The 22,650-nt window shown below is 40.8% G+C and overlaps 2 protein-coding genes across 7 annotated transcripts in view; one reads left to right on the top strand and one right to left on the bottom strand.

The window, feature by feature from the left end:
• Window positions 1-222: 222 nt before the first annotated feature.
• On the bottom strand, window positions 223-12,685 carry C15H17orf80 (chromosome 15 C17orf80 homolog). 4 transcript variants are annotated; one of them, XM_045525205.1, is made up of 7 exons: window positions 12,637-12,685; window positions 11,765-11,868; window positions 8,783-10,302; window positions 6,147-6,254; window positions 5,225-5,332; window positions 2,749-2,814; window positions 223-666 (listed from the first exon to the last, which is right to left on the bottom strand). In XM_045525205.1, exons 3-6 carry the CDS (start codon window positions 10,293-10,295, stop codon window positions 2,789-2,791), a joined length of 1,755 nt encoding a protein of 584 aa, XP_045381161.1. In that variant the 5' UTR covers window positions 10,296-10,302; window positions 11,765-11,868; window positions 12,637-12,685; the 3' UTR covers window positions 223-666; window positions 2,749-2,788. The 4 variants fall into 4 exon arrangements, with proteins under 4 accessions (XP_045381161.1, XP_045381162.1, XP_045381158.1 ...); XM_045525206.1 differs by lacking the exon at window positions 12,637-12,685 and adding an exon at window positions 12,070-12,477; XM_045525202.1 differs by lacking the exon at window positions 12,637-12,685 and having other exon boundaries at window positions 11,765-12,052.
• The window catches only part of FAM104A (family with sequence similarity 104 member A), a 14,688-nt gene continuing 4,148 nt past the window's right edge, over window positions 12,111-22,650 (top strand). The window contains exons 1-4 of one of the 3 annotated variants that reach the window (XM_045525215.1): window positions 12,111-13,048; window positions 17,241-17,340; window positions 17,637-17,684; window positions 22,456-22,518. In XM_045525215.1, coding sequence (XP_045381171.1) covers window positions 12,828-13,048; window positions 17,241-17,340; window positions 17,637-17,684; window positions 22,456-22,518 — 432 coding nt within the window. In that variant the 5' untranslated portion in view covers window positions 12,111-12,827. The remainder of the gene's footprint in view (window positions 13,049-17,240; window positions 17,341-17,636; window positions 17,685-22,455; window positions 22,519-22,650) is intronic. The other 2 variants (XM_045525216.1, XM_045525217.1) reach the window with 2 other exon arrangements.

The following is a 22,650-nucleotide window of genomic DNA, read 5'->3' as shown; positions in this document are numbered from 1 at the left end:
GCTACCAATGGGTTCCTACTAGGTCAGACCCTGCTGGGACGAACAGACGTAAGTCTTCTAATCTCACCAAATCTCTGCAAAGTATATATAATTATCCCCAATTTACAGTCCAAAGGAAGCTGCAGTAAATTGGGTAACTTGCCCAGGAACACACTCACCCATTACACAGGAAAAACTGTAGAAGAGGCAAATGATCAGCTCAGAGAAATATTTGTTATTTTTTACAAATACCTTTATTATTAAGAGCGGTGGTAGCATTATGTGAGTACCCCATTAAGTGTAAAACAGCCTGCTGATAATACATGATTTTATTTTTAATAGCTAAATATTTTAATGTGTGTTAGAAAAAAATATACTTTCCCCAGTAAACTCATTATTTCAGATAATTATTATCAGGACTGAACTAAGTAGCCAGTGCCAGGGTTGATCTACCTGACAGAAACCAGGTGTGCGTTACAGCAGGGTGTTCAGGCAAGCCTGCGCTTCCAACCTTCAACAACAGGCCCTTCCACGGTGAGTCTTCCCAGGGACGGGGACAGCCTGCACGTCACCGTCGCTCTTCTGCAGGACTGGTGGGGAGGAGGATGTGGATTGCGTGTGTGGATTCTCATGCTGAATTTCTATGCGCGTTGCAGGATGACTTGTGTAGGAATTCAAGCTGCTGCCCTGGAAGCAAAATCTAAGTATTGCTGCTTACCTAGGGAGGCCCTCACCAGTGCCACAGAAGGGGGAAAGCACGATTTTAAGACACAAAATGAAGAAGGCCAATGAACATGGTAAATCATGTAATCATGTTAAAGGCATTCTTTTTGTTTTATGAAAAGATGAGTAGTTACCCCCGCCTTACACCTGAAGCATAATGGCTTCTGCAGGTAATGAAGTCTTGTCCGATATTGCAGGTTTGAAAAGAATCTATAGTCCCCCTGGATAAAGCTTTTAATCTGCTGATCATATACGTGACTGGGGCTGCCGTGCAAATGAACTTACAGGGACATTTGCACACGTGAACAAGAAATGTATCCTCACAAGGCAAGTTTACATCAGCATTGCTAGGAGGATATATTCCCTGATCATGCTGAGTTTGTGTAGATCTCAGTCTCAGGAAAGAATCATCAGCTATCAGCTTATCTCAACAACTCTCTTAAACTATTTTGATGGGATCATTAAAGGACTTGATAAAAGGTCCTCAATTATTTTCCCAACGCAGACGGCAGCAATGAGTCACTGAGGGAGGCTGGCCCCTTCGTTATCTTGCAGACACATACAAATGACTCCAGAATGTGGCAGTATTTCCAGTGGCTTCTTGGAAGTCACCCACATCACTTTAAGAATCGATTGTCAGTATCTAATTCAAAAGAGTCAGTTAAGATTTTTTTGTTCTTTCCTACTATATATGAGTTAGAATTCTTGGTACCAACCAATGTCAAACAAAAAGCCTTCTTCCTATTACTATAGGATCTCACCTCTGTCCTAAATTTGGCACTATGAGGCAGATATCCCTTTAGAACTAATGGATCATATTTTTTCTCATTAAGGAACTTACTTTCAGGGATGTAAAATGTTGTGATTAAGTTAAATGTCTTTCTGTTTTTAGTATTCTGATTGTGACAAACAATACTAGTTTATTCCAATTGTGACAAATGATACCAGTTTATTTATAGTAGTGATGTAAATGTTCTTGATAAAAAAAATCTTGGGGGTGACAAGCTACTCCTTTGTGCTCCCACTGTACTTATGGGTAGCTGGGGGGCAACACAGGGCACTGAGGTACTAGAGACATGTCAGGAAAGGCTTCCTCCACTTAAATGTGCCTCCTAATCCAAAAGTACTTTAGAGCAGCGGCCCCCAGCTGTCTGCACCACGCCCACACACAGAGGTGCCGCACTCCTCTAGGGCAAGGGTCGGTACAATGTTTCTGTAAAGGGCCAGATAGTAAATATTTTCAGCTTTTGGGGGCGTATGGTTTCTGCTGCAACTCTTCAGCTTTGCCGTAGCATGAAACAGCCACCGGCAGCACCTAACTGAGTAAGCGGGGCTGTGTCCCAATAAGACCGTATTTACAAAACAGGCAGGGACTGGATGTGGCCTGTGGGCCGTGGGCATCTGCTGACAGCTGCTCAAGGGGAACGGGAGAGAAGACACTGTTGAGAGGTCGCTCTTGTCTACCTTCTCACCCTGACAGTTCCTGATCTTGAGTAAGAACAAACGAGGAGGTGCAGAGAGAATCCCTGAGTGTCTCTCTTAAAAGGCATTACGGGGAATGGGCACAAAGCTCTTTCAAAAAGAGAGAGATTATTTTTGGGTCCCAATGAAGTTCTTAGTAATATCAAGCTAAAATAGCTAAATATAGAACTTTTCCCCTCAACCATGATTTTTTCCTTATGGAGAATTCCAGTAGACATGGGTATATTGCCAAATACCTTTCCTTAACCATGAGAATTTGTTGCAGAATTAAATCACTCCCCTGGGGATAATTAGAGAGGGGCAAGGGATTGGGAATAGGAAAGGGAGATAAAGCAGCAGATCCAGCATTCAAGTTTTGAGGGGAGAGAAGGAAACACCGTGTAAGTAAATACACACTGGCCTCCGCCTAGCACACCAGCTTTTCTGTAGTTTTGAAGGAGCTGGGACATAAGAGGGAATGACCTCATGTATCTTGGCATGAGGAGATCACAAGCAAAGCTGAGAAAGAAGCGTGTGTGATATAACCAACCCCCTGTGTTGGAAAGGGAGTTGGAGAACACTTACCCATCTACACTGCCTAGGTTACATCTCCTCAAAGCTTGTTCTATCTGGAAGTATCCATGTTACTCTCTAGGGGCCAAAAAGAATCACAGAGACACTGAATATTTTGATGGGGTGAAGAGACACAGAAAACCCACCAGCCCAAAACAATCCTAACTATTTCAGTAATTCACAGAAATTCCTGAGAAGGGACAGAGGTGGGATTCTGAAGTTTTCAGGAAGAGTTGATAAACAGAAACCATCTGTTCACTATTACACTCACTTAAGATGCATAAAAAGGTGATTTCATATTCTATTTAGTGTGCTATTTAATCGGCTTAAAAAATTCTCGTAAGGAGTATCTGCAGGGGTTTTCCATAGACTCCCCTGCAAATCGGGTGCCCACCCTTTGCTCTTGTGTTTCTCACACCTATACGATCTGCTCAAGGGCCCCAAAGAGCCTGAGCTTTCCCAAGGGGAAGGGCTGGATGCAGGCTCATTTTCTGCCAATTCAGATACTATCCTGAAGCAGTATATATGCAGTCTAGTATCTCTTACAGACGACTGGTAAAACATCAAGGTTTAGAGAACAATTTTAGGGAGAAAGATTTAAAATTGAGATACTGGTTTTTACTGAGAAATGAGAAATAGCTTCTTAACTTTAATGAACCCTGTCATCTTCACATCTCCTTGAATATCAACTTTATGATTAAACAAATCTGTTTTTTTCAATAACTCTCACTTTTGACAGCAAGCCAAAAGCATCCCGGACAGAACCAGATCTGTCCATATTAATAAAAAATTTACTTCCTATATAATTGTTTTTAGATTCCAATAATTTTATTCTTTTCACCCTCTCTCCCTATTACAATTCTAAGTTGTTAAATACGTATTGCAGTCGTCTCCACCGTACGTCTCTTGCAGTTTCTTAAGTGATGTCCAGGCCAACACTACTTGCGCCATCGTTGCAGCTCTTTGGACAAACGGAGATAAGGGTAAGGATCCAAGCAGCCACTTCTATTCACTGTTTCTACCTCTTGCCTCCACAGATCATTCCATTTTATTTTTGTTTGATCAATTCAGAAATAGTCTTAGGCACAAGCAGTTTCTGCTTCACTTTTTTCAGTCTCAATTTAGAGATGTGAAAAATATCACATCTAATAAATGTCTACCTACTAGTATCAGGTATCAACTAAATAATCCCCTTCAGACTGGTAAAGCTTTAAAGAAAGCCCTTCTTTTTCTGTGAGAATGACTCTTGGTTTTGGGCCTCTCCATCTATGCAGGATGATCGGCGAGGCATTCCCTCTCCTCAGCTCGGCAGCGAGGCCATCCCAGCCAGGATGCACGAGTGTGCTGCAGCCCCGGCCTGCTCTTCCGCCTGCCCTCCTACTGACCACACGCTGAGTATTCAAACAAATCCAGCTAGTGTCAAATCCTGATTGTTTCTTACAGAAGTCTTACTACCCAGTGTGTGAGTTATACTGGCATTTATTCATTTATTTAGAGATGGAGTCTCGCTCTGTCACCTGGGCCAGAATACTGTGGTGTCAGCCTACCTCACAGCTACCTCAAACTCCTGGGCTCAAGCGATCCTCCTGCCTCAGCCTCCCAAGTAGCTGGGACTACAGGCATGCGCCACCATGCCCGGCTAATTTTTTCTATTTTCAGTAGAGACGGGGTCTCGCTCTTGCTCAGGCTGGTCTCGAACTCCTGACCTCAAGTGACCCTCCCGCCTTGGCCTCCCAGAGTGCTAGGATTACAGGCGTAAGCCACCCCCACTCCCGGTCTATTGGCCTTTAGTGTTCAGTTTTCTTGTACTTTTACACTGAAAGTGGGCTTGTTTTTTTTGATTGTGGAAAAATACTGGACGTTTTGAATATTCTCCTATAATGTTTTTCTTTTTAACTATAAGGATATATATTTACAATACAAAACTTAAAAAAATGAACAAAGCTATCTTAAATTAAAAGAGAAATGAAATTCAGACATTTTCCTTCTGGTTAGGACTCGGTACAAGCCAGAACTCCTAACTAGAAGGGTGTGTGTTTTTACATGCTCCGAGTAGATTAACTAAGAAAGCTGTAAGTCTTAGACACATTGATGAGTGACAGCTGTGTTCTATTCTGCCTCCTCTCCTTTGCGGTATAAGGCTGTTTGGTTTCAATGCTAAAAAGGAGTTCTTAGGCACCAAGGAGAGCACCTTCCCTTCTAGCAGGAAAACAGCTTAATTAAGGGAGAGAAAAACAAGACCACCAGATCAGTGACAGCATTAAATGAAGGACAAGGGCAATTATGCAAATTCTAGTCAAATCTTATAAAGCCCATTATAATCAAAACCTCTAATAAAAAACCCCAAGAGCTCCCAGGCAATAGCTTATTCACTAGGGTATGTAAGATACTGCAAAACTATAATAGGAAAAGCAATTCAAAGAATCCCTTGGAGGTCCCTATAATGGGATGTGACTTGTAATGTGGCTAAAAATACAGAAAGGCTTACTCAGATGCCTGAAACTCCAGCTACAACACAGGATGAAGTACCCTGTGAAGAGCATGGTGATGCCGCCGACTCCACTCTTCCTTATGGTGGTGTTGCACCTAAGCCAGCCTGTGCAAAAGGAAAACAGGGCCAAACGTTACAGTGCACTGGAATTAGGGCTGGTATCCTGGTATCTGGGAGTTATTCAAGTTTTCCCAGTTAACCTGGGCCATGGGATTATAATTCAGAGAATTTACACATATACATATATTTTAAACAGATAAAAACGTTACATTCAAAGTAGTTACTCTTCTTTTGGGGAGTTTGGTTGAAGTCGTTAATGGGAGGAGACTAATGCAATTGGTTAACCTGAGGTATAACATCCTCCTGGCTACAGGAGGCACGATCAATGTGGGCAGGGGAAAGGCAGGCCACTGGGCTGGGCACAGTGGCTCAGGCTTGTAATCCCAGCACTGTGTGAGGCTGAGGTGGGAGGATCACTTGGAGCCAGGGGTTTGAGACCAGCCTGGGCAACACAGTGAGACCCTGTTTCTACAAAAATTTTAATAATTAGCTGGACATGGTGGTACGTGCCTGTAGTCCCAGCTGCTCAGGAGCCTGAGGATTGCGTGGGCCCAGGAGTTCGTGGCTGTAGTGAGCCACGACTGTGTCAATGCTCTCCAGCTGGGCAAGAGAGTAAGACACTGTCTCTTTAGGGGGGAAAAAAGCTGTTCAGTAAGTGGAAGCTGCTATTATATTAGCTTTGGTGCTTTCAATTACATCAAAATCCAAAATGAACATGGACAAATAGAAGACTATGAAGACAACAAACTTTTTTTTTTCTCTTTTCCTCAGCTTTGTTGTAATAGCCTAAAGAAAGAGAAACTTCTCCAAATGCCTGGAACCAGCAATAGAACCCAACAGTCAGTATCTCCAGCCTCACCTTTTTGTACAGCTTCCAAAAGCCTCATTAGAGAGAAGTTGGAGGTTGTAAGCCTGGTCGGGCGTTCCAAACTGCTTATATCAGTCGAACTTCTTTCCAACAAAGGAACTACGGTTCCAAACAGAAGTCACTGTGACAGTTCATCTAAACTCATCCCCTTCCCCAACACTCAGAGCCAAAGTTCCCCGGGCTAGGTCTCAGAAAGAGCATATTCTATATAGGTGCATTAGTGATCTCTGTATTGGATTGCAGCTAAGAGTTAAAAGTCAAACCTAGTCCAGGTCAAAAAAAGTTTTTTTAAAAGGCTTGAGGGGCTCCCGGCAATCAGGACCTATACTTATTTTTGGTCTGTGCCCAGATGATTCATATGCACATGCTTCACAAAATGAATCATTTACATCTTCTATCATCTGCTAAACATTTTAGAAAAAAGTACGACTTTCTACTATTATAAATAAACCACTGCAACTTGTCACTACTATCTTCAGTCAATGTGCCTGTTCTATCACTTAGTCCTATTATTGGCCAGCAAACACTTCCTATTTATGTTCAGTACACAAATAAGTAGAAACAGAAAAGAGGGCTTATGCTACTTAGTCACATTTTCCTTCCACCTGTTTTTCTCCATATTTAATGACAAGCAGGCAATCTCAACTATTGATAGTTCTGTGGTCTTGGTCTGGTCTGTCAGGATAAAGGATAAATTAAACAAAAATTGATGACAGGGTTAGCAGGTGTGGTAAAAGTTGCTGTGGATGTAAACGATCATTATAGAAAGTAACAGTGAAAGGAACTAGGTTGGCTTCCAAGAAATTACATAGATGATTATTTTCTTGCAAGGTGAGTCTCTTAAAAAACAAAGCATGACATAAAACCTGTTCATCTTGGAAAAAAAATAAGGAAAAAATGGGAAGAAACAACCTCCTGAAAACCGCAGTGTCAGGAACTACGTGGCTCCTTGACCTTGTCCGCCTTCTCCAGTCAGTTGAACCCACTGACTTCCAGCTATAGATTCAGCTAAACTTAACTGCATGACACCATTAGTGGAAAGGATTAAACTAGGCCTCAGGAAACTAGGTTCTACTTGCAACTCTACCATTTATTGGCAACATGACCTTGGACAAATCACTTATCTTCTCTATGCCTGTTTGTTTCATCATCTGCAAAATAAGAGATAAAATCACTCTGCCCACCTCTCAAGAGTTGTGTGGCCAAAATAAGAAAATACAGATGAAAGCACTTTGAAAAACACAAAGCAACAAAAATGCTAATATAATTAAGTCTGTATTTAGTATGGAGAAAGGGCTTGACCTTGAGACTTGATTTTGTACAAAAAAGGTCTAAATGATAGGACTGTTCATAGTAAAATTTGTACCTACGGAGGTAGCTGAAGAAAATGTGGCTTTGGCTAGCATTGTTCTTCATACGTGTCTATTTTGAAACTCGTAAGTAAAGGATAATTGCAATACAAAAAGAAATGTTTTTGGGACCACACAAATAGGGGTTTAGTGAATATGTGACCACTTGCAAAATATACCAGAGGGAAAAACTCTCCCTCCCTCTTTAGGAAGAGATGATGCCAGTTTTTCAGGTGCAAACTCATTCTGTTGTTAGAGGTCTGCTGTCAAAATAAACCTGGAATGACCATTACACAGGAGAGACAATATGCAACATCACACTAACTATGCCTCTAGAATATCTTAAAAAAAAAAAAAAATCCAAACCTTGCACAGAAAATATGTATTTTTAACTAGAGAGGTAGTTCAAAAACTAAAGATGAGATTCAGCAAAGAAAAGCAAGGACACCTGAAATGACTGTCAGGAACTTCCCGATTCTTATTTGGGTCCCGACCTACCCTCATTAACCTATTCTAGCAAGGAGCATCTAGGAAGCTTTTGAAGAGACTGATTCATAATATCAGTTTCACTGTCTACTCCTTTCCCTCTAGGTCCTTCTTACCTAATCTCCCATGTCTAGGGTTCAATCTCTAGTTCTATCCTTGGGTCCTAATCTCCAAGACTTACTTTTTCCAGTGCCTGGACTTCTGAACCTTTTTTGCCACATCCTCTATTCCTGGTCCTTGATCTGGTTCATCTCCTGAGCCTCCACTTCCATCTATCTGCCTTGCCTGCCCTTACCCGGCCAATTTTAACTGCATCCTACCACCAACTCCAAAAATAGCTTCTGCTTATACCTTCTTTGCTACTTTAAATTTCTAGATGTTGCATTTGACTATAAACCTGGAACCCATTTCCTGTACAACCTGGTAATGACTGAATTTTAAACACAGTATTCGTTCTATTTAGGTGAAGTCTGAAGTCTTTGTCAGCTTGAATACCCATCTAATTTCTACTGCCATGCTTCTTCCCTATGTAAAAACTCAACTGTTATCAATACTACCAGCCTGCCCTAGTGCCTTCCTGGTGGAGGGAAAGAGAGAGTGATAAACCACCACTATTGATGCCTGGAGCCAAGTAATGTTTTCAGAACAATTGTAAGTGCAGTGCAGTGCACTGGAATGCCTAGGTAAAATAAGCTAAATGAGTGAAAATATTATTATTTGAGCCCTTAAAAATTCAAAAGGTACAGAGCATTCTGGATGGGTCAGGTGGCTCTTGAAAATGAGCTTGTTTACCTTGTGAGAGTCGTCCCCCTTGGGGACTGATGAGCTCTGGTTTCTGGGCCACTTCATGCCAATACTGAGGCTTCCCTGGCAACACTCCCAGTCCAAGATAACCAGGATAGAGCTCTGGAAACCACTCCAGCCCCATGGAGCTGGGAAGGGTCTTTCTGTCAGCAGCTGCAACATGACTGATGAAGGGGCTCTTAGAAGTGTGATGCACGGCTGAATGTAGAGGTTGCTGGCATCCGGTGTGCAATGCTTGAAACTGACAGCCAGATTTGGGCTCCAGAGAAACCTGTCCATTACTTTCCAATAAGGCCTTTACGTTGGGGCCTCCATTATGACTGCAGGCTTCTGCTTTTTCTTCTTTGAGAAATTTTGTGGCCAGAGAGGTAAGACTTTGATTACTTGAGTGTGATACAGAAAAAAATTCACTGTCAGCTGTCTCCCTTGGAATGCACAAATTTAAATGTCCTTCATCTTGAGATTTCTTCTCTGTGGCTAAATCATCAGTTTTGAAGTTCTCAGAGCCATTGCTGATGGCAGTCCATTCCTGCATTCCTGTCGCAGACACACTTTTCTCTGTATTTCCTTTGCTCCCACATACCTCTACGCCAAGGCTAAGTCCTTTTTCTTGGTTCTCCATGACTTGGATTTTACCTGATGAGCTAATTTTAAGGCTTAAAATTAATGATTCTGTGTCTTTTTCCTGAGTCTCACTGTCTCTAACATCAGTAGAGGCTCCTGAGAGGTGATCCATGCCTTTGGAATTTCTCTCATCGCTCGACAATGATGTTCTTACTCTTTTAACTCCATCACTGAGGTTCTTTGGAGAACTATAACAGTCACCAGTAGGCACATCTAGTAATTTTACTAGAAGCTCCTGTCTTTGGGAATTAATTTTATCCAATTTCAGATTAGCAGAAGTGGTGTGTACATCATTAGGTATGGCTGAGGAATATTTTCTGTCTTGATTTGATAAAGAAGCTTCCATTGAGCCAACTGGTAAAGATACTTCAGTTTTTGAAGGATTACATCTACTTTCCACTGATTTAGGCAAATCTTTGGCAAGTTCTCTTTTAGGAGAGGTGTTCTCCGATGCATAAAACTGAGCCTTGGTTTCCCCTTGGAAAGCAGTCTTTGGTCCAGAATTTTTTAACGTTTTGCAGGAGAGCTGAATTTGATTCTTGATGTTTTTATCTGCCTCTGTAGTACTAGCTCTTTCCAAAGCAACAAGTGGTAGTGGAAAGGACTTAATTGTATGTTCTGGTTTGTCCATTATCAACTTAGTATTTCTTTCCTTACTCTCTGTCTGTAACTCTCTCCTTTTAGCTTTCATTAAATCTTTAATTGGTTCTTTCACTTTTTTAGCACGTGGGAGTGTACCTGGCTTGGACTGAGAAACCTTTCTATCAGCAGGTATGGTTGGTCCTATCATCTTACAGTACGGCAAGTGGGATTTTAATCGTTTAAATGGCTTCTTACAATAAGGACACAATTCCATTCCAGGTGGAATATCACTCATCTTCTTTCTGAAAAGGTAAATGTGAGATTATGAGGAGCATATAGTTTGCAGAGTAAAGACCAATATTTTATTGGTCATCTTTTAGATTAACTTGGAACAAGTTAGGTTAAAGGAAACTTTAAAAAATTTGTTTTCATCCATTCTTTTTCCTCCAGGAGTAGAAACTAAGAGATATAGTTTGGTTTTAAGATAAATATTTCTGGCTCTATTTATGCTTGGTAGTTAACATTTTTGAAAATCTTCTAGGAATCCATCAATACAGAAGACAATCAAAGAGATTTTGCAACATCCCTAACAAGGAGGTGAGCAAGGCCAAAAGACTCATGTCTAGAAAACAGTTAGCCAAAGGAAAAGATGCCCAAAATACCAGTCAGAATAAAATGTTTGCTATTTAAGGTTATAGCAAGTCAACTAGATATCACATGAGTATAAAGTAATTATTTAAAAACCCTTAAACACATCATTCAAGGAGAGCATAGCAAAGAAGAAAAAACTCAGGCCAGGATCCAAAGGTTACTCATTAGAACAGAGGTTTCCAAAATGTCATATGAAAAGATCCACTGGGGTGCAAGAAGAAAATTTTAGAACTCCCACAATCTAAGCACGAGAAATGAAGCTCTATTAACATTCAACAAGTCAGTAATATGCATATATATAAAATATACACATATAAAATGTATGTGTAATGCACAAATAAATAAAAGGAGGGGACATGGCACCAAGTTTCATGTATAGTTTGTCGTACAATGGATTATTGGCAAATTTGTTTGACATCTTTGTTAAATATATACCATATAGGAAAAACTGAAAACATTTATACCATGTTTCATTTGTATCTTTTTGTTATTCTCTAGATGAGGGAAAAGAAAATGTTTAATTCCAAAGCTCAGTTGGAAGTTGTTTCATTTTTTGCATTTCATATTCTTTCTATAAAGTTTCAGAAAACAGAGAACATATCTATCTTTGTACAGCTGTATTCTCAAAATCTAGCACTGAGCCTGGCATACAACATTTGTTGAACAAATTTTCTCCAGACATAAATGTGCAAATATTATTATTCAATATTATGACTGAGAATATCTTCTGATCACTAACAGGTCAAAAAGCAAACCACAAAACCATTTATAAAATAAGCAGATATAACCTTGGCCAATCCATTTATCAAGGCAACCAACCTACCTTGCCCTGCATGAAGTCATGCAAAACAAAACTGTTTTCTGCCAATAGACAGTATTTATTCTTACTTTGGAGTACGCATTGACAATACGATGAAAGCTACGGATCGTTTATTTACAAAAATACACAAATGAAGCCAGTGCATGGGCCTTCGGCCAATAACTTTAAAAAGGACTTGAGACCTCTGTTAGACATTTCTTCTTCTATAGTACTCGACCTCACACTTAATCCTACTGGGAAGATCTCTGTACATTTACATAGTAATGTCTCAGTGTGGGTGCCTGTTTTCTTACCCGAGCTCCTCCAGGAAAATATTAATTTTGCAGTTGTTTCTCCTGGATCTCCATGCTTCCCGATCACGGTTCCCGAGTTCGGCAGAATAAACTTCAGCGTCAGCCTGTGTAAGACACGAGCGGAGAGGTAACTCGACGGCACACTCGGGGAGTAAATGTGGCATAGTAGTGAACCAAATACAATAAGTAACTGGACTATCTGCTTGGCAGCTCCACTAGGATGTTCCGGAAAGCAGCGAGTTAAGACTTCACCAGCCTTCCCGGCACAGGCGGATCTCACGGTTTTTGTTCACCATCGCCCTCACCTCCGGCGCTCGCTCCGGCCGACTCTTGCTCCTCCCAGTGCGTTACCTGGCCTGCCCTCTCCCCTACACCCCTCCTCTTTGCCGAACGCTAGCTTGTCCGGCTGCGTCTAGCCAAGTAGGCGGGGACCGCCGGGCAGCTGCCGGGTGCGAGGCCAGCTTCCCCGCGGCCTCACGGAGGGCCAGGGGGTCGCCCCTGCGGCTCCGGGAAGCCCCTCCGCCTGGCCCCGGCACCCGGTCCGCTCCCCTCTCGCCTCACGACAGTCTCCTCCGGGCCCAGAACGGGAGCCGTGGGCAACACCCCCGCCCCCCGAGACTCGCCGCAGAGAAACCACTGCACCTCAGAAGACCCGAACGGCCGGGAAGCCCTAGTGACAAGTCCACCAGGTCGGCCCACGAGCGCCCACCCAACCCCCGGGCTCGAGACCCGCGGCAGGCCGTCTGCGCCACTGCCTGACGGCTCGCCCCTATTTTTTTAAATTATTAGCTCATAGGGCGTTAACTCAAATACTTGTATCATATTATTATGACTTAATTTAATCTATTTTAAATCCGACTTGATTTTTATACCGTGCCCGCCGGTTTGGCTGTGAACAGGCGAAATCTCGGGCCACCCTTAAGGAGGTCCTCTCTCCCAGAAGCTCCCAGTCGCTCCTCCCCCCTCCCAGCCCTCCTCTTCCCGTGGGCGGGGCTACCGGTCGGCGCGGCCGGGCTCGCGCCACTGCGCAGCCGCGAGAGGGCGGTACCACGGCGGCTGCGACATGGGGGGGCGCGGAGGGGACGCCGGAAGTAGCGGTGGTACGGGTCCGACCGAGGGGTACTCACCGCCGTCAGGGTCCACCCGAGCGGCGGCTAGAGCCAAGGCCCGAGGGGGTGGGCGTGGCGGCCGCCGGAACGCAGCCTCCTCTATTCCGTCTTCTCGCGGAGCGCCGCCGCGTCGCTCCCTTCCGCCAGCTGCCATGAGCGAGCGCCTCCGCCCCAGGTGAGAGAGAAGGGACCCCTTCGTTTCTAGCTCTTCGCCTGGGCGTCTGGGGCACGGAGCCGAGGGGGCGCGCGAAGCGGGGGTCGGAGCGAGCGTGGACCCTGCGGGGCTCCATCTGGGGTGCTTCGCGGTCCGGGGGAGGAGGGTGAGGGGTGCGCGAGTGATCGGTACCTGGTCCGTGTAGGTGGCTGGAGGGGTGACTCCAGGGTCCAGGTCTCCCGCCCCCCGCTCCTCCATGTTTTTGGGTTTTTTTTTTTTCTTTTCTCCGTTCATCTTTTTCTGTTTGGAATGAAGTGTGGTTGGTTCCGGAAGAGAGATGGTGGCCCTAAAGCTTCACTGTCCTAAATTTAGGAGGGCGGGGGGATGGGAGCAATGTCTGTTCTTGGGGAGGGAGCCCCCTAAGGCTTCTGTGAGGGCTCGGGGCGGGGAGTTGCCGCCTCCCCAAGGTCAGAAAGAAGGGTTGGGCTTAACCCCGCAGCAGGGAAGGATTAGGTTATACCGAGGAACTTGTGCCCTGGACGGTTGTGGACACAGAAGGCAGATGACCAAGGTGGGTTGTGGATCCTCTCTGGGCTGCAGCATTAAGAACAGGTAGGATTCTAAACTGTTTAGATGCGAAACCGTTTGACTCGGAAGGTGAGAGGTAGGATTATATCTCGATGCACTTGCTACCTTCCCAGTTGAACCTGGCCTCAGGACCTGGGTCCTAATTTAGGGGTTTTATGGTTGACATGTATTGAGTTGAGTCCTGACCAAGCTGGATTTCTTCCCGCCCCCCTCCCCGTAAGGAGGTGGAGAAGGGATAGTCAGGATGGGTTGCACCAGAAAGAAGAGGATGAACTTTATTTCAAATTAGAAAATACCTCATCATGGAGCTTGAAGTGAAAAATCTGTGGATCACCAGGCTTTCATTTTTCTGATGAGGAAACAGATTTACAGAGATCATTTGATTTACCTGGGTCTTAATTGGGTTCACTATTCTTTACTTTATTCCATAGTGGTCTCAGGCTTAACTGAATAAGATGTATCGTAGGATTACCTTGGTAGATTATGCTGAATCTTTCCAAGTTTTCACTGGCTCTGAATGTAACTGACAGTCTTTACCCATCTATGAAAAAGTTATTTCACGGGATTGAGGATCTCAAAAGCATTCTGTAGTTATTTGGTCCCATGGTGAAAACCTAGGACTCCCCAAACTGCTGCATTGGATTGATTTGGGTCATGTAGCAAGTGGGGCATAATGCCTCTACGTGTATAGAAAAGAAGAGTGGACTCAATTTGAACTTAGGGGCCCAATTACAGACATGCCGTTGGAATTAGGAACAAGCCTTTCCTGCCATTTTTTCCTTCCCAAACTCAGTTTATACTTCTGATATCCTCTTGGGTTGTCTCACATATCTGGAAAAGTCTAAATATTTTCTACAGAAAAAGTTCCTTTTATCTAATACTGTACACAAGTAATCTGAATGTTTTTATACTAGTATTAGATATCTTTTATCTAGTATACAGATAAGCTCAATATGTTTATACTGGTAGCTTCTTTAAAGGAAGTCATTTGATTTAGACAGTCTTTTCTTGCTTACTTTTCTCCTCAACCTGTGTTTCCTGGAGTATACTGGACCATCTCAGCCAGCTCCAGCTGTCTTACTGTCTCCAAGTCAGTTCACGTCTCTGGATCTGTTTTCTCAATTTTAAGGTGCAGGGTTGGTCTAAGATGGTGGTTTTTCAAACTGTTCCACAGTAGACCGGATGACCATACAGAGGTGGGTGTGTGGCGAGCGAGTCCCTACTTTAACAGATTATTTATCTTTTACATATTGAGGGTTTTTTCCTCTGGTAAGAAGAGTTCTGTTACCTTTTTAAAAAAGTTCGAAAACCACTACTCTCCATACTGTTAAGATTATTTCTATGCTCAGCCTCTAGGAGACAACAAGAAGTTTGGAGAGAAATGAAATGATGAAGGGTGATGGAATCAATCGTCCTTAGAAGTAACACATGCTAAACTATCATCTGTACCTAGGTGACTAGGGGAGAGTATTGTTAATTATAGAGTGCCTGCTAAAATTATAACCTGGTCTATGGCATTAACTCCAAAAGGTATAATCTGACTGATTGTACTGATAGAGATGAGCTTGAAGCAGTAATCTTGCCGGTTATTGCCAATATTGTTCAGAGAAGAATGTTTCAAGGATGGAATCTGCTAAGAGCTTAGGAAAAGGAGAATGAAGAATCCATATCATCCAAAGGCAAGAGCCAACAAAAAGCCAAAGAGATAATTGTGGTACCTTGAGACATCAACTAATTATGAAGCAAGGATATTTCACGTGACTTTCTCATCCTTGTTGTTACACTCTTTCTGCCTTGCAGCCCCGTTGACATTCATATTCATGTCACTGGAAAGATATATCCCTCATTACAAATGAGGAAACGGCAAATTTTGGTCAGGCTCCTAAGTTTGGTTAGAGTGAGTCAGCAGCCCAGAGCACGGTCAGCTGTTGGCACACTGATAAAAGGAGAGTTTGGGGACCAACACGCTGCTGATCAGAGTTTCTCTCTGGGTGTCAGCTGGCTCCCCACTTTGCCACTGCAGCACACTCCTACACAGATTATCATATTTGGTGAAAGTAGCAGTTTCTTGGTTCTCACATTTATTTTTTACTTTTATCCACCACTAAGAGTTGCACAGTCTTGGTTCGAATTTATGATAATAGCACATCCATTTAATGGTTATTAAAACCTGGTATCCATCTAGTTTTTAACCTCTAAGTTCTTCAGGTAAGATCTGATCTCCTGGGAGAAAGTTAGGTAGCAGAAATGATGACCTTACATTAAAAACAACTTAGTCTTAGAATGAGGTAAATTGTATAGCCCACTGCGGGTTGGTTAAAGTTTTATGAGAACCACATACTCACTATTTATGAGTATTTTCCAAACCCAGATGGAATTCATATTCATTAATAAAGTTTGATGTATTCAGAATGTTGCAAAGTACAGGAAATTGAGCTTGGGGTGATAATTTAAAGTTCCTTCAATATCCAGACTTCAACTCAAGAAGCCTTTAGGATTAAAGACCTGCTACAATAAGCCACCCTACTCACAAAGAAAAGTAATTGTAAAGAAGATACTATATTCTCCAGAGTGAAATACTTCCCCAAAACTGTTTGTTCCTCTCACTAGCCTTTTGTTTCTTAACTACAGAAATTTGAACCTTCAAGAATATTTGTTAAAATAGATGCTGCTGCCTGTACGTATGGACCTCTAGCCAGCGCTGTCCAAGAGAGCTTTCTGCAGTGATGGGAATGTCCTATATCTGTGCTGGTCAGTGCAGCAGCCACTAGCTACAGGTGGCCACTGAGCTCTGGAAATGGGGCTAGTATGACCTAGGAACTGGATTGTGAATTTTAGTTAATTTTAAAGTAACCACATGTGGTTAGTGGTTTCCATATTGGACAGTACAGTTCCAGGCAATTTGACTTAAAATTATACCTCTTTTAATTTATTTCTGTATTCTAACTGGGGTTTAGAAATCCCTTTGACAGCACATAATTCTTACATAGAGTGCATATGCATTTTGTCTGTCTTGCATATCTGAGAACACTTGCCTAAGAAAGATGTGCAATTTTTCTTTAAACTTGAAGTTTTAAGCAACTTGTGCTATACTCTCACAGTAACAACCTAGTGAAGTAACTGTTATATCATAATGCTAGCTAGTATAGCCAGAATAATCAGGTTAACATGACCAGGAGACACTTTTATAAGGATTTTCAGGGCAAATAGTGAAAGGCAGCCACTCTTATCTTAAATGTCATATGGAAGAGAGTAAAATTAGGTAGCTTGGAATTGTAATTTCAGGGAATGTAGAAAGAAGAAAACCTTAATTAGGTAGAGTTTGAAAACTCAGTCATTAACCTATTCCTGTTCTTATTTTATTCCCAACAGATTTTTAAAATTGTGAAACTTCTTTATGGAAATAAGTTTTACTAATTTAAGCTTGATCTTACTGCTGCTCTCTTATATTTTTGCTCTTGCCCAGTGATGCTGTACTTCCAGTTTTTAATCTATTGGGATATTATATGGTAAATTATGTTTTCTCAGGAAAAAGGGTAAATTTATATATTGTCACGGTTTGCAGTTTAAATGTCCGAAAGATCACTTGTTGGATTTTTTTTTCTTCCTTGTGATTTAATTTCAGGAAAAGGAGAAGGAATGGCAATGAAGAAGACAACCATCTTCCCCCGCAGACCAAAAGGAGTAGTAGAAACCCTGTCTTTCAGGATTCCTGGGACACAGAGGTAGGAAGTGTGGTCACATAGTCTCTGTTGTTTTCACTGCTTGAGCTAAATAACCCAGTTTTTGCCATGTAATTAAAAGAAATTTATTCAAGGAGTAAATGAAAGTGTTCTTACTTGATTGCAGTGGTTTCAACCTTTGTTTTTTTGAGTCATTGCCACTTTGAGAACGCTGTGTACCCTTCCCCCAGCAAAACAGTACCTGTCTGTACATACTTATATACACATACACACAATTTATATGTGTTAGAAGTTTCACGGACCAAGCCCATCTTTGAACTCCCGGTTTTATATTTCAGAAACCAACTTACTTTCTGATAATGTACAAACTATGGATTGTCCTTAAGGTAAACATGTTTTGGTTTTTCAATTTGAATGTCTTTTAAGAGAAATTTTAAGAATGCAGAATATATAATGCATGTGTATGCAAATTCTGACCCCCCCCCCCCGCCTTTTTTTTTTTTTTTTTTTTTTTTTTTTAAGAGACAGAGTCTCTCTGTGTCACCCAGGCTAGAGTGCCATGGTGTCAGTCTAGCTCACAGCAACCTCAAACTCATGGGCTCAACCGATCCAGCTGCCTCAGCCTACCAAGTGGCTGAGACTACAGGTGTGTGTCACCACAACCAGCTAATTTTTTCTACTTCTAGTTGCCCTTCTAATTTTTTTTCTGTTTTTTAGTAGAGATGGGAGTCTTACTCTTGCTCAGGCTGGTCTCAAACTCCTGAACTCAAAGGATCCTCCCGCCTTGGCATCCCAGAGTGCTAGGATAATAGGCGTGAGCCACCACGCCTGGCCTGGAAATCCCATTTTTAAGTGTTTTTACTTTTCATTATGTTCTAAAAAGAGTTCCTTCAATGGGTAGGGGGAGGGGAGTTGAGGAGAGGGAGCATTCTCGAAGTTTTTTATAATTTTTGGTTCCCTGAAAGTGCTTCAGTATGCACACTGAGGAGAAGCTTTCTGTGCAGTTGGAAGGCTGCTCTATGGTGGGAGAGAGAGCCAGCATTAAAGCAATGCTGCTGTTAAATTACGCACCTAAAGATGTTGACCCTTAACAGTTGCCACACTAACAGAAACACCTCGATGACAAAGATTCTTAAACCCCCTAGTGTATAAGTCACAGAAAAATTCTTACATACTAAAATAATTTGTACTTCAATTAGTTCCTGGTAATAGGATTTGACCTATATCCAGCCTTTCTTTACCAGCAATCCAAAGTACCACCCCACCCCAGGAAAAGTCAGGAACTCTCATGTAAGTAACAGGAATTCAGGAACAATTAAAGAACAAGTACAGATGTGAATCCTTCTGTGTGGAGACTTTAGTTTCTGTAACATTTTTTTCTCCCTTTAAAAATCTTCCTATTTGCTTCTTTACTTTTCTTTTTCTAATGATTAACAGAAAAGTAGTTGAGCTTTTGTTTAATGTGATAATTGGAGAATCTCAAGGATGAAAAAAATATCTAGTATTAGAGGCTATCGTGAATATCTAATCATAAAACTGTGTAACAGTAATTGGGTTTCCATTATTCTTGTGAATTATAAGACTGTTCATTGAGTTTGCAGAGATTACTTTCATGATACCGACATCAACACTTCTTTACTTGTGTCTGTTTAAATCCTGCTATAGAATGTTCACATTATTTCAAAGGTACAGTAGGTCTACCTCTTTGTATTAACCTTTTTTTGCTATTTCTACAGTTTTGATGCATGAGAACAGAAATAGAAATTGTCATCTTTATTTAAAAATTAGACATTTCTGATCTCTCATTTTAAGTATTAGTATTCTATTAGTTTTTTGTTTTGTTTTAGTTGTTGTTTGTAGAAAATGACCTTCACTCTTTTTCTAAAATCTACGCATCGGTATCAGGGAGGAAAACAATGTCTTGTTAGTTAGCCTCTGGGTCATGTATCTTGTTCTTACTTATCTAAAGAAGTTCAGTTGTTGAACCACTCTGTAATCATTAGTGTGAAGGATGGATTAGATTGTCTTTGTTATAATTTAAGGTCATTACAGGTAATTTCTTTCTGAACTGATTGGTCCAATATCACTTCATGGGGTATCTTAACCACTAGTTTCAGCCTTGCTTATTAGCGAACATTTCCAGAGTCTCTTCTTGTGCTGTGCTGTGTTTCCACAGTGGTGGTGTTAACAAGTAAGGAGGATGCCCGCAAGAGGGGGACAGCTGGAGAAGCAAAAGGCAGGGGGAAGCCTCTTAAAATGGAAAGTTCAGTTCTGAATAGTTAAATTTTCACTACTGAAATAGATCATTATGTTTGTAGCACAAAATATCAAGTTTAGGGGCATTTGGCTGCTTTTTGACAATTGTATATGAAAGGGAAAATAAAACAATTCATTATTAATGAGTTATGTTACTAATGATTTATACAATAAAATATTAATAACATTATTAATAAAAATGTTATCTTTTAATTCTAAGATAGGGCCAGTGAGGTCAGTTTCCTTGAAACTAATGCAGTTATGTAAGAGAAACCATTTCCTGTATCTTTCCTGAAGCACCTAAATAATCTTAGAATTCTTTTTCTTGTACTCTCATTTGTAAGGAGTTTGTTTAAATTCTAAGAGAGATTTTAAATTGTTGGTTGGGCATAGTGGCTCACGCCTGTAATCCTAGCACTTTAGGAGGCTGAGGTGGAAGGATTGCATGAGGCCAGGAGCTTGAAACCAGCTTGAGAAACAGTGAGACCCCATCTCTACAAAAATAGAAAAATTAGCTGGGCATGGTGGTATGCACCTGTCGTCCCAGCTACTCCGGAGGCTGAGGCAGGCGGATTGTTCGAACCCAAGAGTTTGAGGTTGCAGTGAGCTATGATGAGGCCACTACACTCTAGCCTAGGCAACAGAGTGAGACCCTGTCTCCAAAACAAAAAACAAACAAAAAGAAATTACTGAGTGATTAAGCAGCTCTATAGAAATGCCTCCTTGTACATAGTAGGCACACAACCATTGGTTTGCACAGTAGTTGGATTTGAGAACAACCTGTGCCCTACTGTTTGCTAAGGGCGGTCCTGAGGTGGGGCTCTGGCATGTACTCTTTTTTAAAAAGTCCATGGGTAATCCAGAATAGACATATCATGACAGTTCCACATGTCTGCAGTTACAAGGATATAATGGTAAATTTTACAATTGTGTAACCTAGAATCTTCTCTTTTCATACAGATCTTTAAAACAGGACTCTTACGAGTTGCCTTTTTATGTTGTTTAGAGAGATTCTTGGCCAGAATCTTCATAAATTTAATTTTATCTTGTGTTTGTGGATTTGCAAGGGGTTTTTATTTCACAGATCATGGCCTCATTCTCTTTTGGTTGGTAACACAACTTTGTCGTGAAAATAGCCTGGTCAGATGTCAACACTAAGCCTAAATGGGAAATTCAGAAAAAAGAAAATAAGCTTTGTAACTGTTGATTTAGATAAATTGTTTGACGATGAGTCTTTGTAAGGAATCAGGATTATGGGAATAGCATTCTTATTTGGTGGTCCTTCTCAGTCCCAAAGTCTTTTGACTCTTGTTTCTCTTTTGGTAAAAGAATCCGCTGTCTTTTCAAGAACAAATATAACAAGGTAAACATGTCTATACTAAGATAGCAGTTTCAGTTCTCAAACCCACACACCATGAAGTAGTGGTCCCCTCCACCCCAAGCTATCAGACATTAAAAAGCTTCACTAAGTGGGGGAAATTAAGATTTTTTTTTCCTATTTCACTTTTTTATTTTAGGAAACAAAAATTATTTTTCTTCTGTATACATTTTAAGGCACTGATAGAGACTTACACTTCAGTTTTCTGCCTTTATGGTTAAAAGTGAATACTGGTCTTTCCTTTATCCCATAAAACAGATCACTTTGATGGCCAACAGTGTTAAGATCGATTTTAGTAGCTTTCAAACTTTTTTGACCCTTTCCCATAGAAATGTTTTGTCTTTGTGACCTAGTATATACCAGATATATTTGTGAATAATTGACAAGAAGCTTCATAGAACAATTCTCCTTAACCATGTTGCACCGTTTTCGTATGCCCATTGCTACCCACCAATGGGTTTCACCATCAATTTGAAAAATCCTGGTCCATGTCACAGATTGTGACATACTCCCTAAGCCACCCTGATAAAAGACTGGTCTGAACTGGCAGAAAATATAGGAACCAGAGCATCTTTGAAACAGATATATTGGTCCTACCTTTGATGACAATAATAGTTATGGAACATTGTATTAAAATAACACATAAGGTGCATTCATCTAGATTCTATATGGCCCGTCTTTTGTTAGTTTAAAAGTATCATTGGCCTGCTTAGTGCAAGTGAGTATAACTGAAGCAGCTTTAGAAGTTCTTATGTAGTTAAGGGAGATGAAACTAAAATCTTCCAAAAATCTTATTGGCAATATCAATACTTTTTTTTTTTCAATTTCTGTCTTGAAGTTAGAAGTGAAGACTTTACTTTGTTTTGTAGTAGCATTCTTTAGTTTATTTATTTGTGATCCTTTTTTTTTCCTCAAAGATATTTTTTGTAGAAGCTTTAGAAAATAGTTATTAAAAATAAAATAGAAGATCTAAATTCTAAATGTTTTGCCATATATATCATTCTGGACTATTTTGGGTGTATGTATGCGTATACGTTAAAGAAAAACATTTTAAAAATTAGATGATACACTATGCATACTGTTCAGTGTGAACTGGAAAACGATGTAAAAAAGATTTTAAAGACTTTTCAGTATATGTACTTCTCTATCATTGTTAATAGCTTAATAGAATTTTATCATATGTATGTATACAACAGATATATTAAAATTTAACCAATTCCCTATTGTTAGATGTTTAGGTTGTTTCCAATTTTAGCTATTATAAACAAGGTTACACTAAATGTTTTTATACGTGTCTCTGTAAGATTTATTATAACATTTTAAAAATAAACTAGTAATTGTAAGTATATTTATCCTTTTTTAAAAAGTTACTGTACAGAAATCTTTCCTAACTTGTTTATTTTAAAGAACTTATACTTTTTATCAGAACAGTCACGCTTGCTATTATAGTGTAAAATAGATATCATTTGAGATGAAACCTTGACTTACTAGAAACTGATTCTAGTTCTTGCCTTAATTTTCAGACAGTACCTGTAATGAAAAACAATAAAGAAAACAGACTAAGAGGAAACAAAGCGTTCTGTGCGGTGGGTTTCTTATCTAGTGTAGTGACCTACTTGTTAAATATTCATGACCTCATGAGGTGTACACGGCTGTTCTAGGTTTTTATACTAGGTTAGGAGAGGCCTTTGTAGAAGACAACTTTTGTCTTTGAATTG

This window comes from Lemur catta, chromosome 15 (genome assembly GCF_020740605.2).
Source record: "Lemur catta isolate mLemCat1 chromosome 15, mLemCat1.pri, whole genome shotgun sequence".
Lineage (NCBI taxonomy): Eukaryota > Metazoa > Chordata > Mammalia > Primates > Lemuridae > Lemur > Lemur catta.
The sequence above is the reverse complement of the archived record's forward strand: the minus strand, read 5'-3'. Positions and strand labels throughout refer to the sequence as shown.

Excerpts from the sequence above, each read along its gene's own strand:
- C15H17orf80 (XM_045525202.1), bottom strand. The coding sequence starts at position 11,928 with ATGCCACATTTACTCCCCGAGTGTGCCGTCGAGTTACCTCTCCGCTCG. Across the intron at positions 6,255-8,782 it reads AGGGGGACGACTCTCACAAG|TTCCTTTGTTGGAAAGAAGT; the intron begins GTAAACAAGCTC and ends TTGGAACCGTAG. Across the intron at positions 5,333-6,146 it reads TTTGGAAGCTGTACAAAAAG|GCTGGCTTAGGTGCAACACC; the intron begins GTGAGGCTGGAG and ends CCTTTTGCACAG.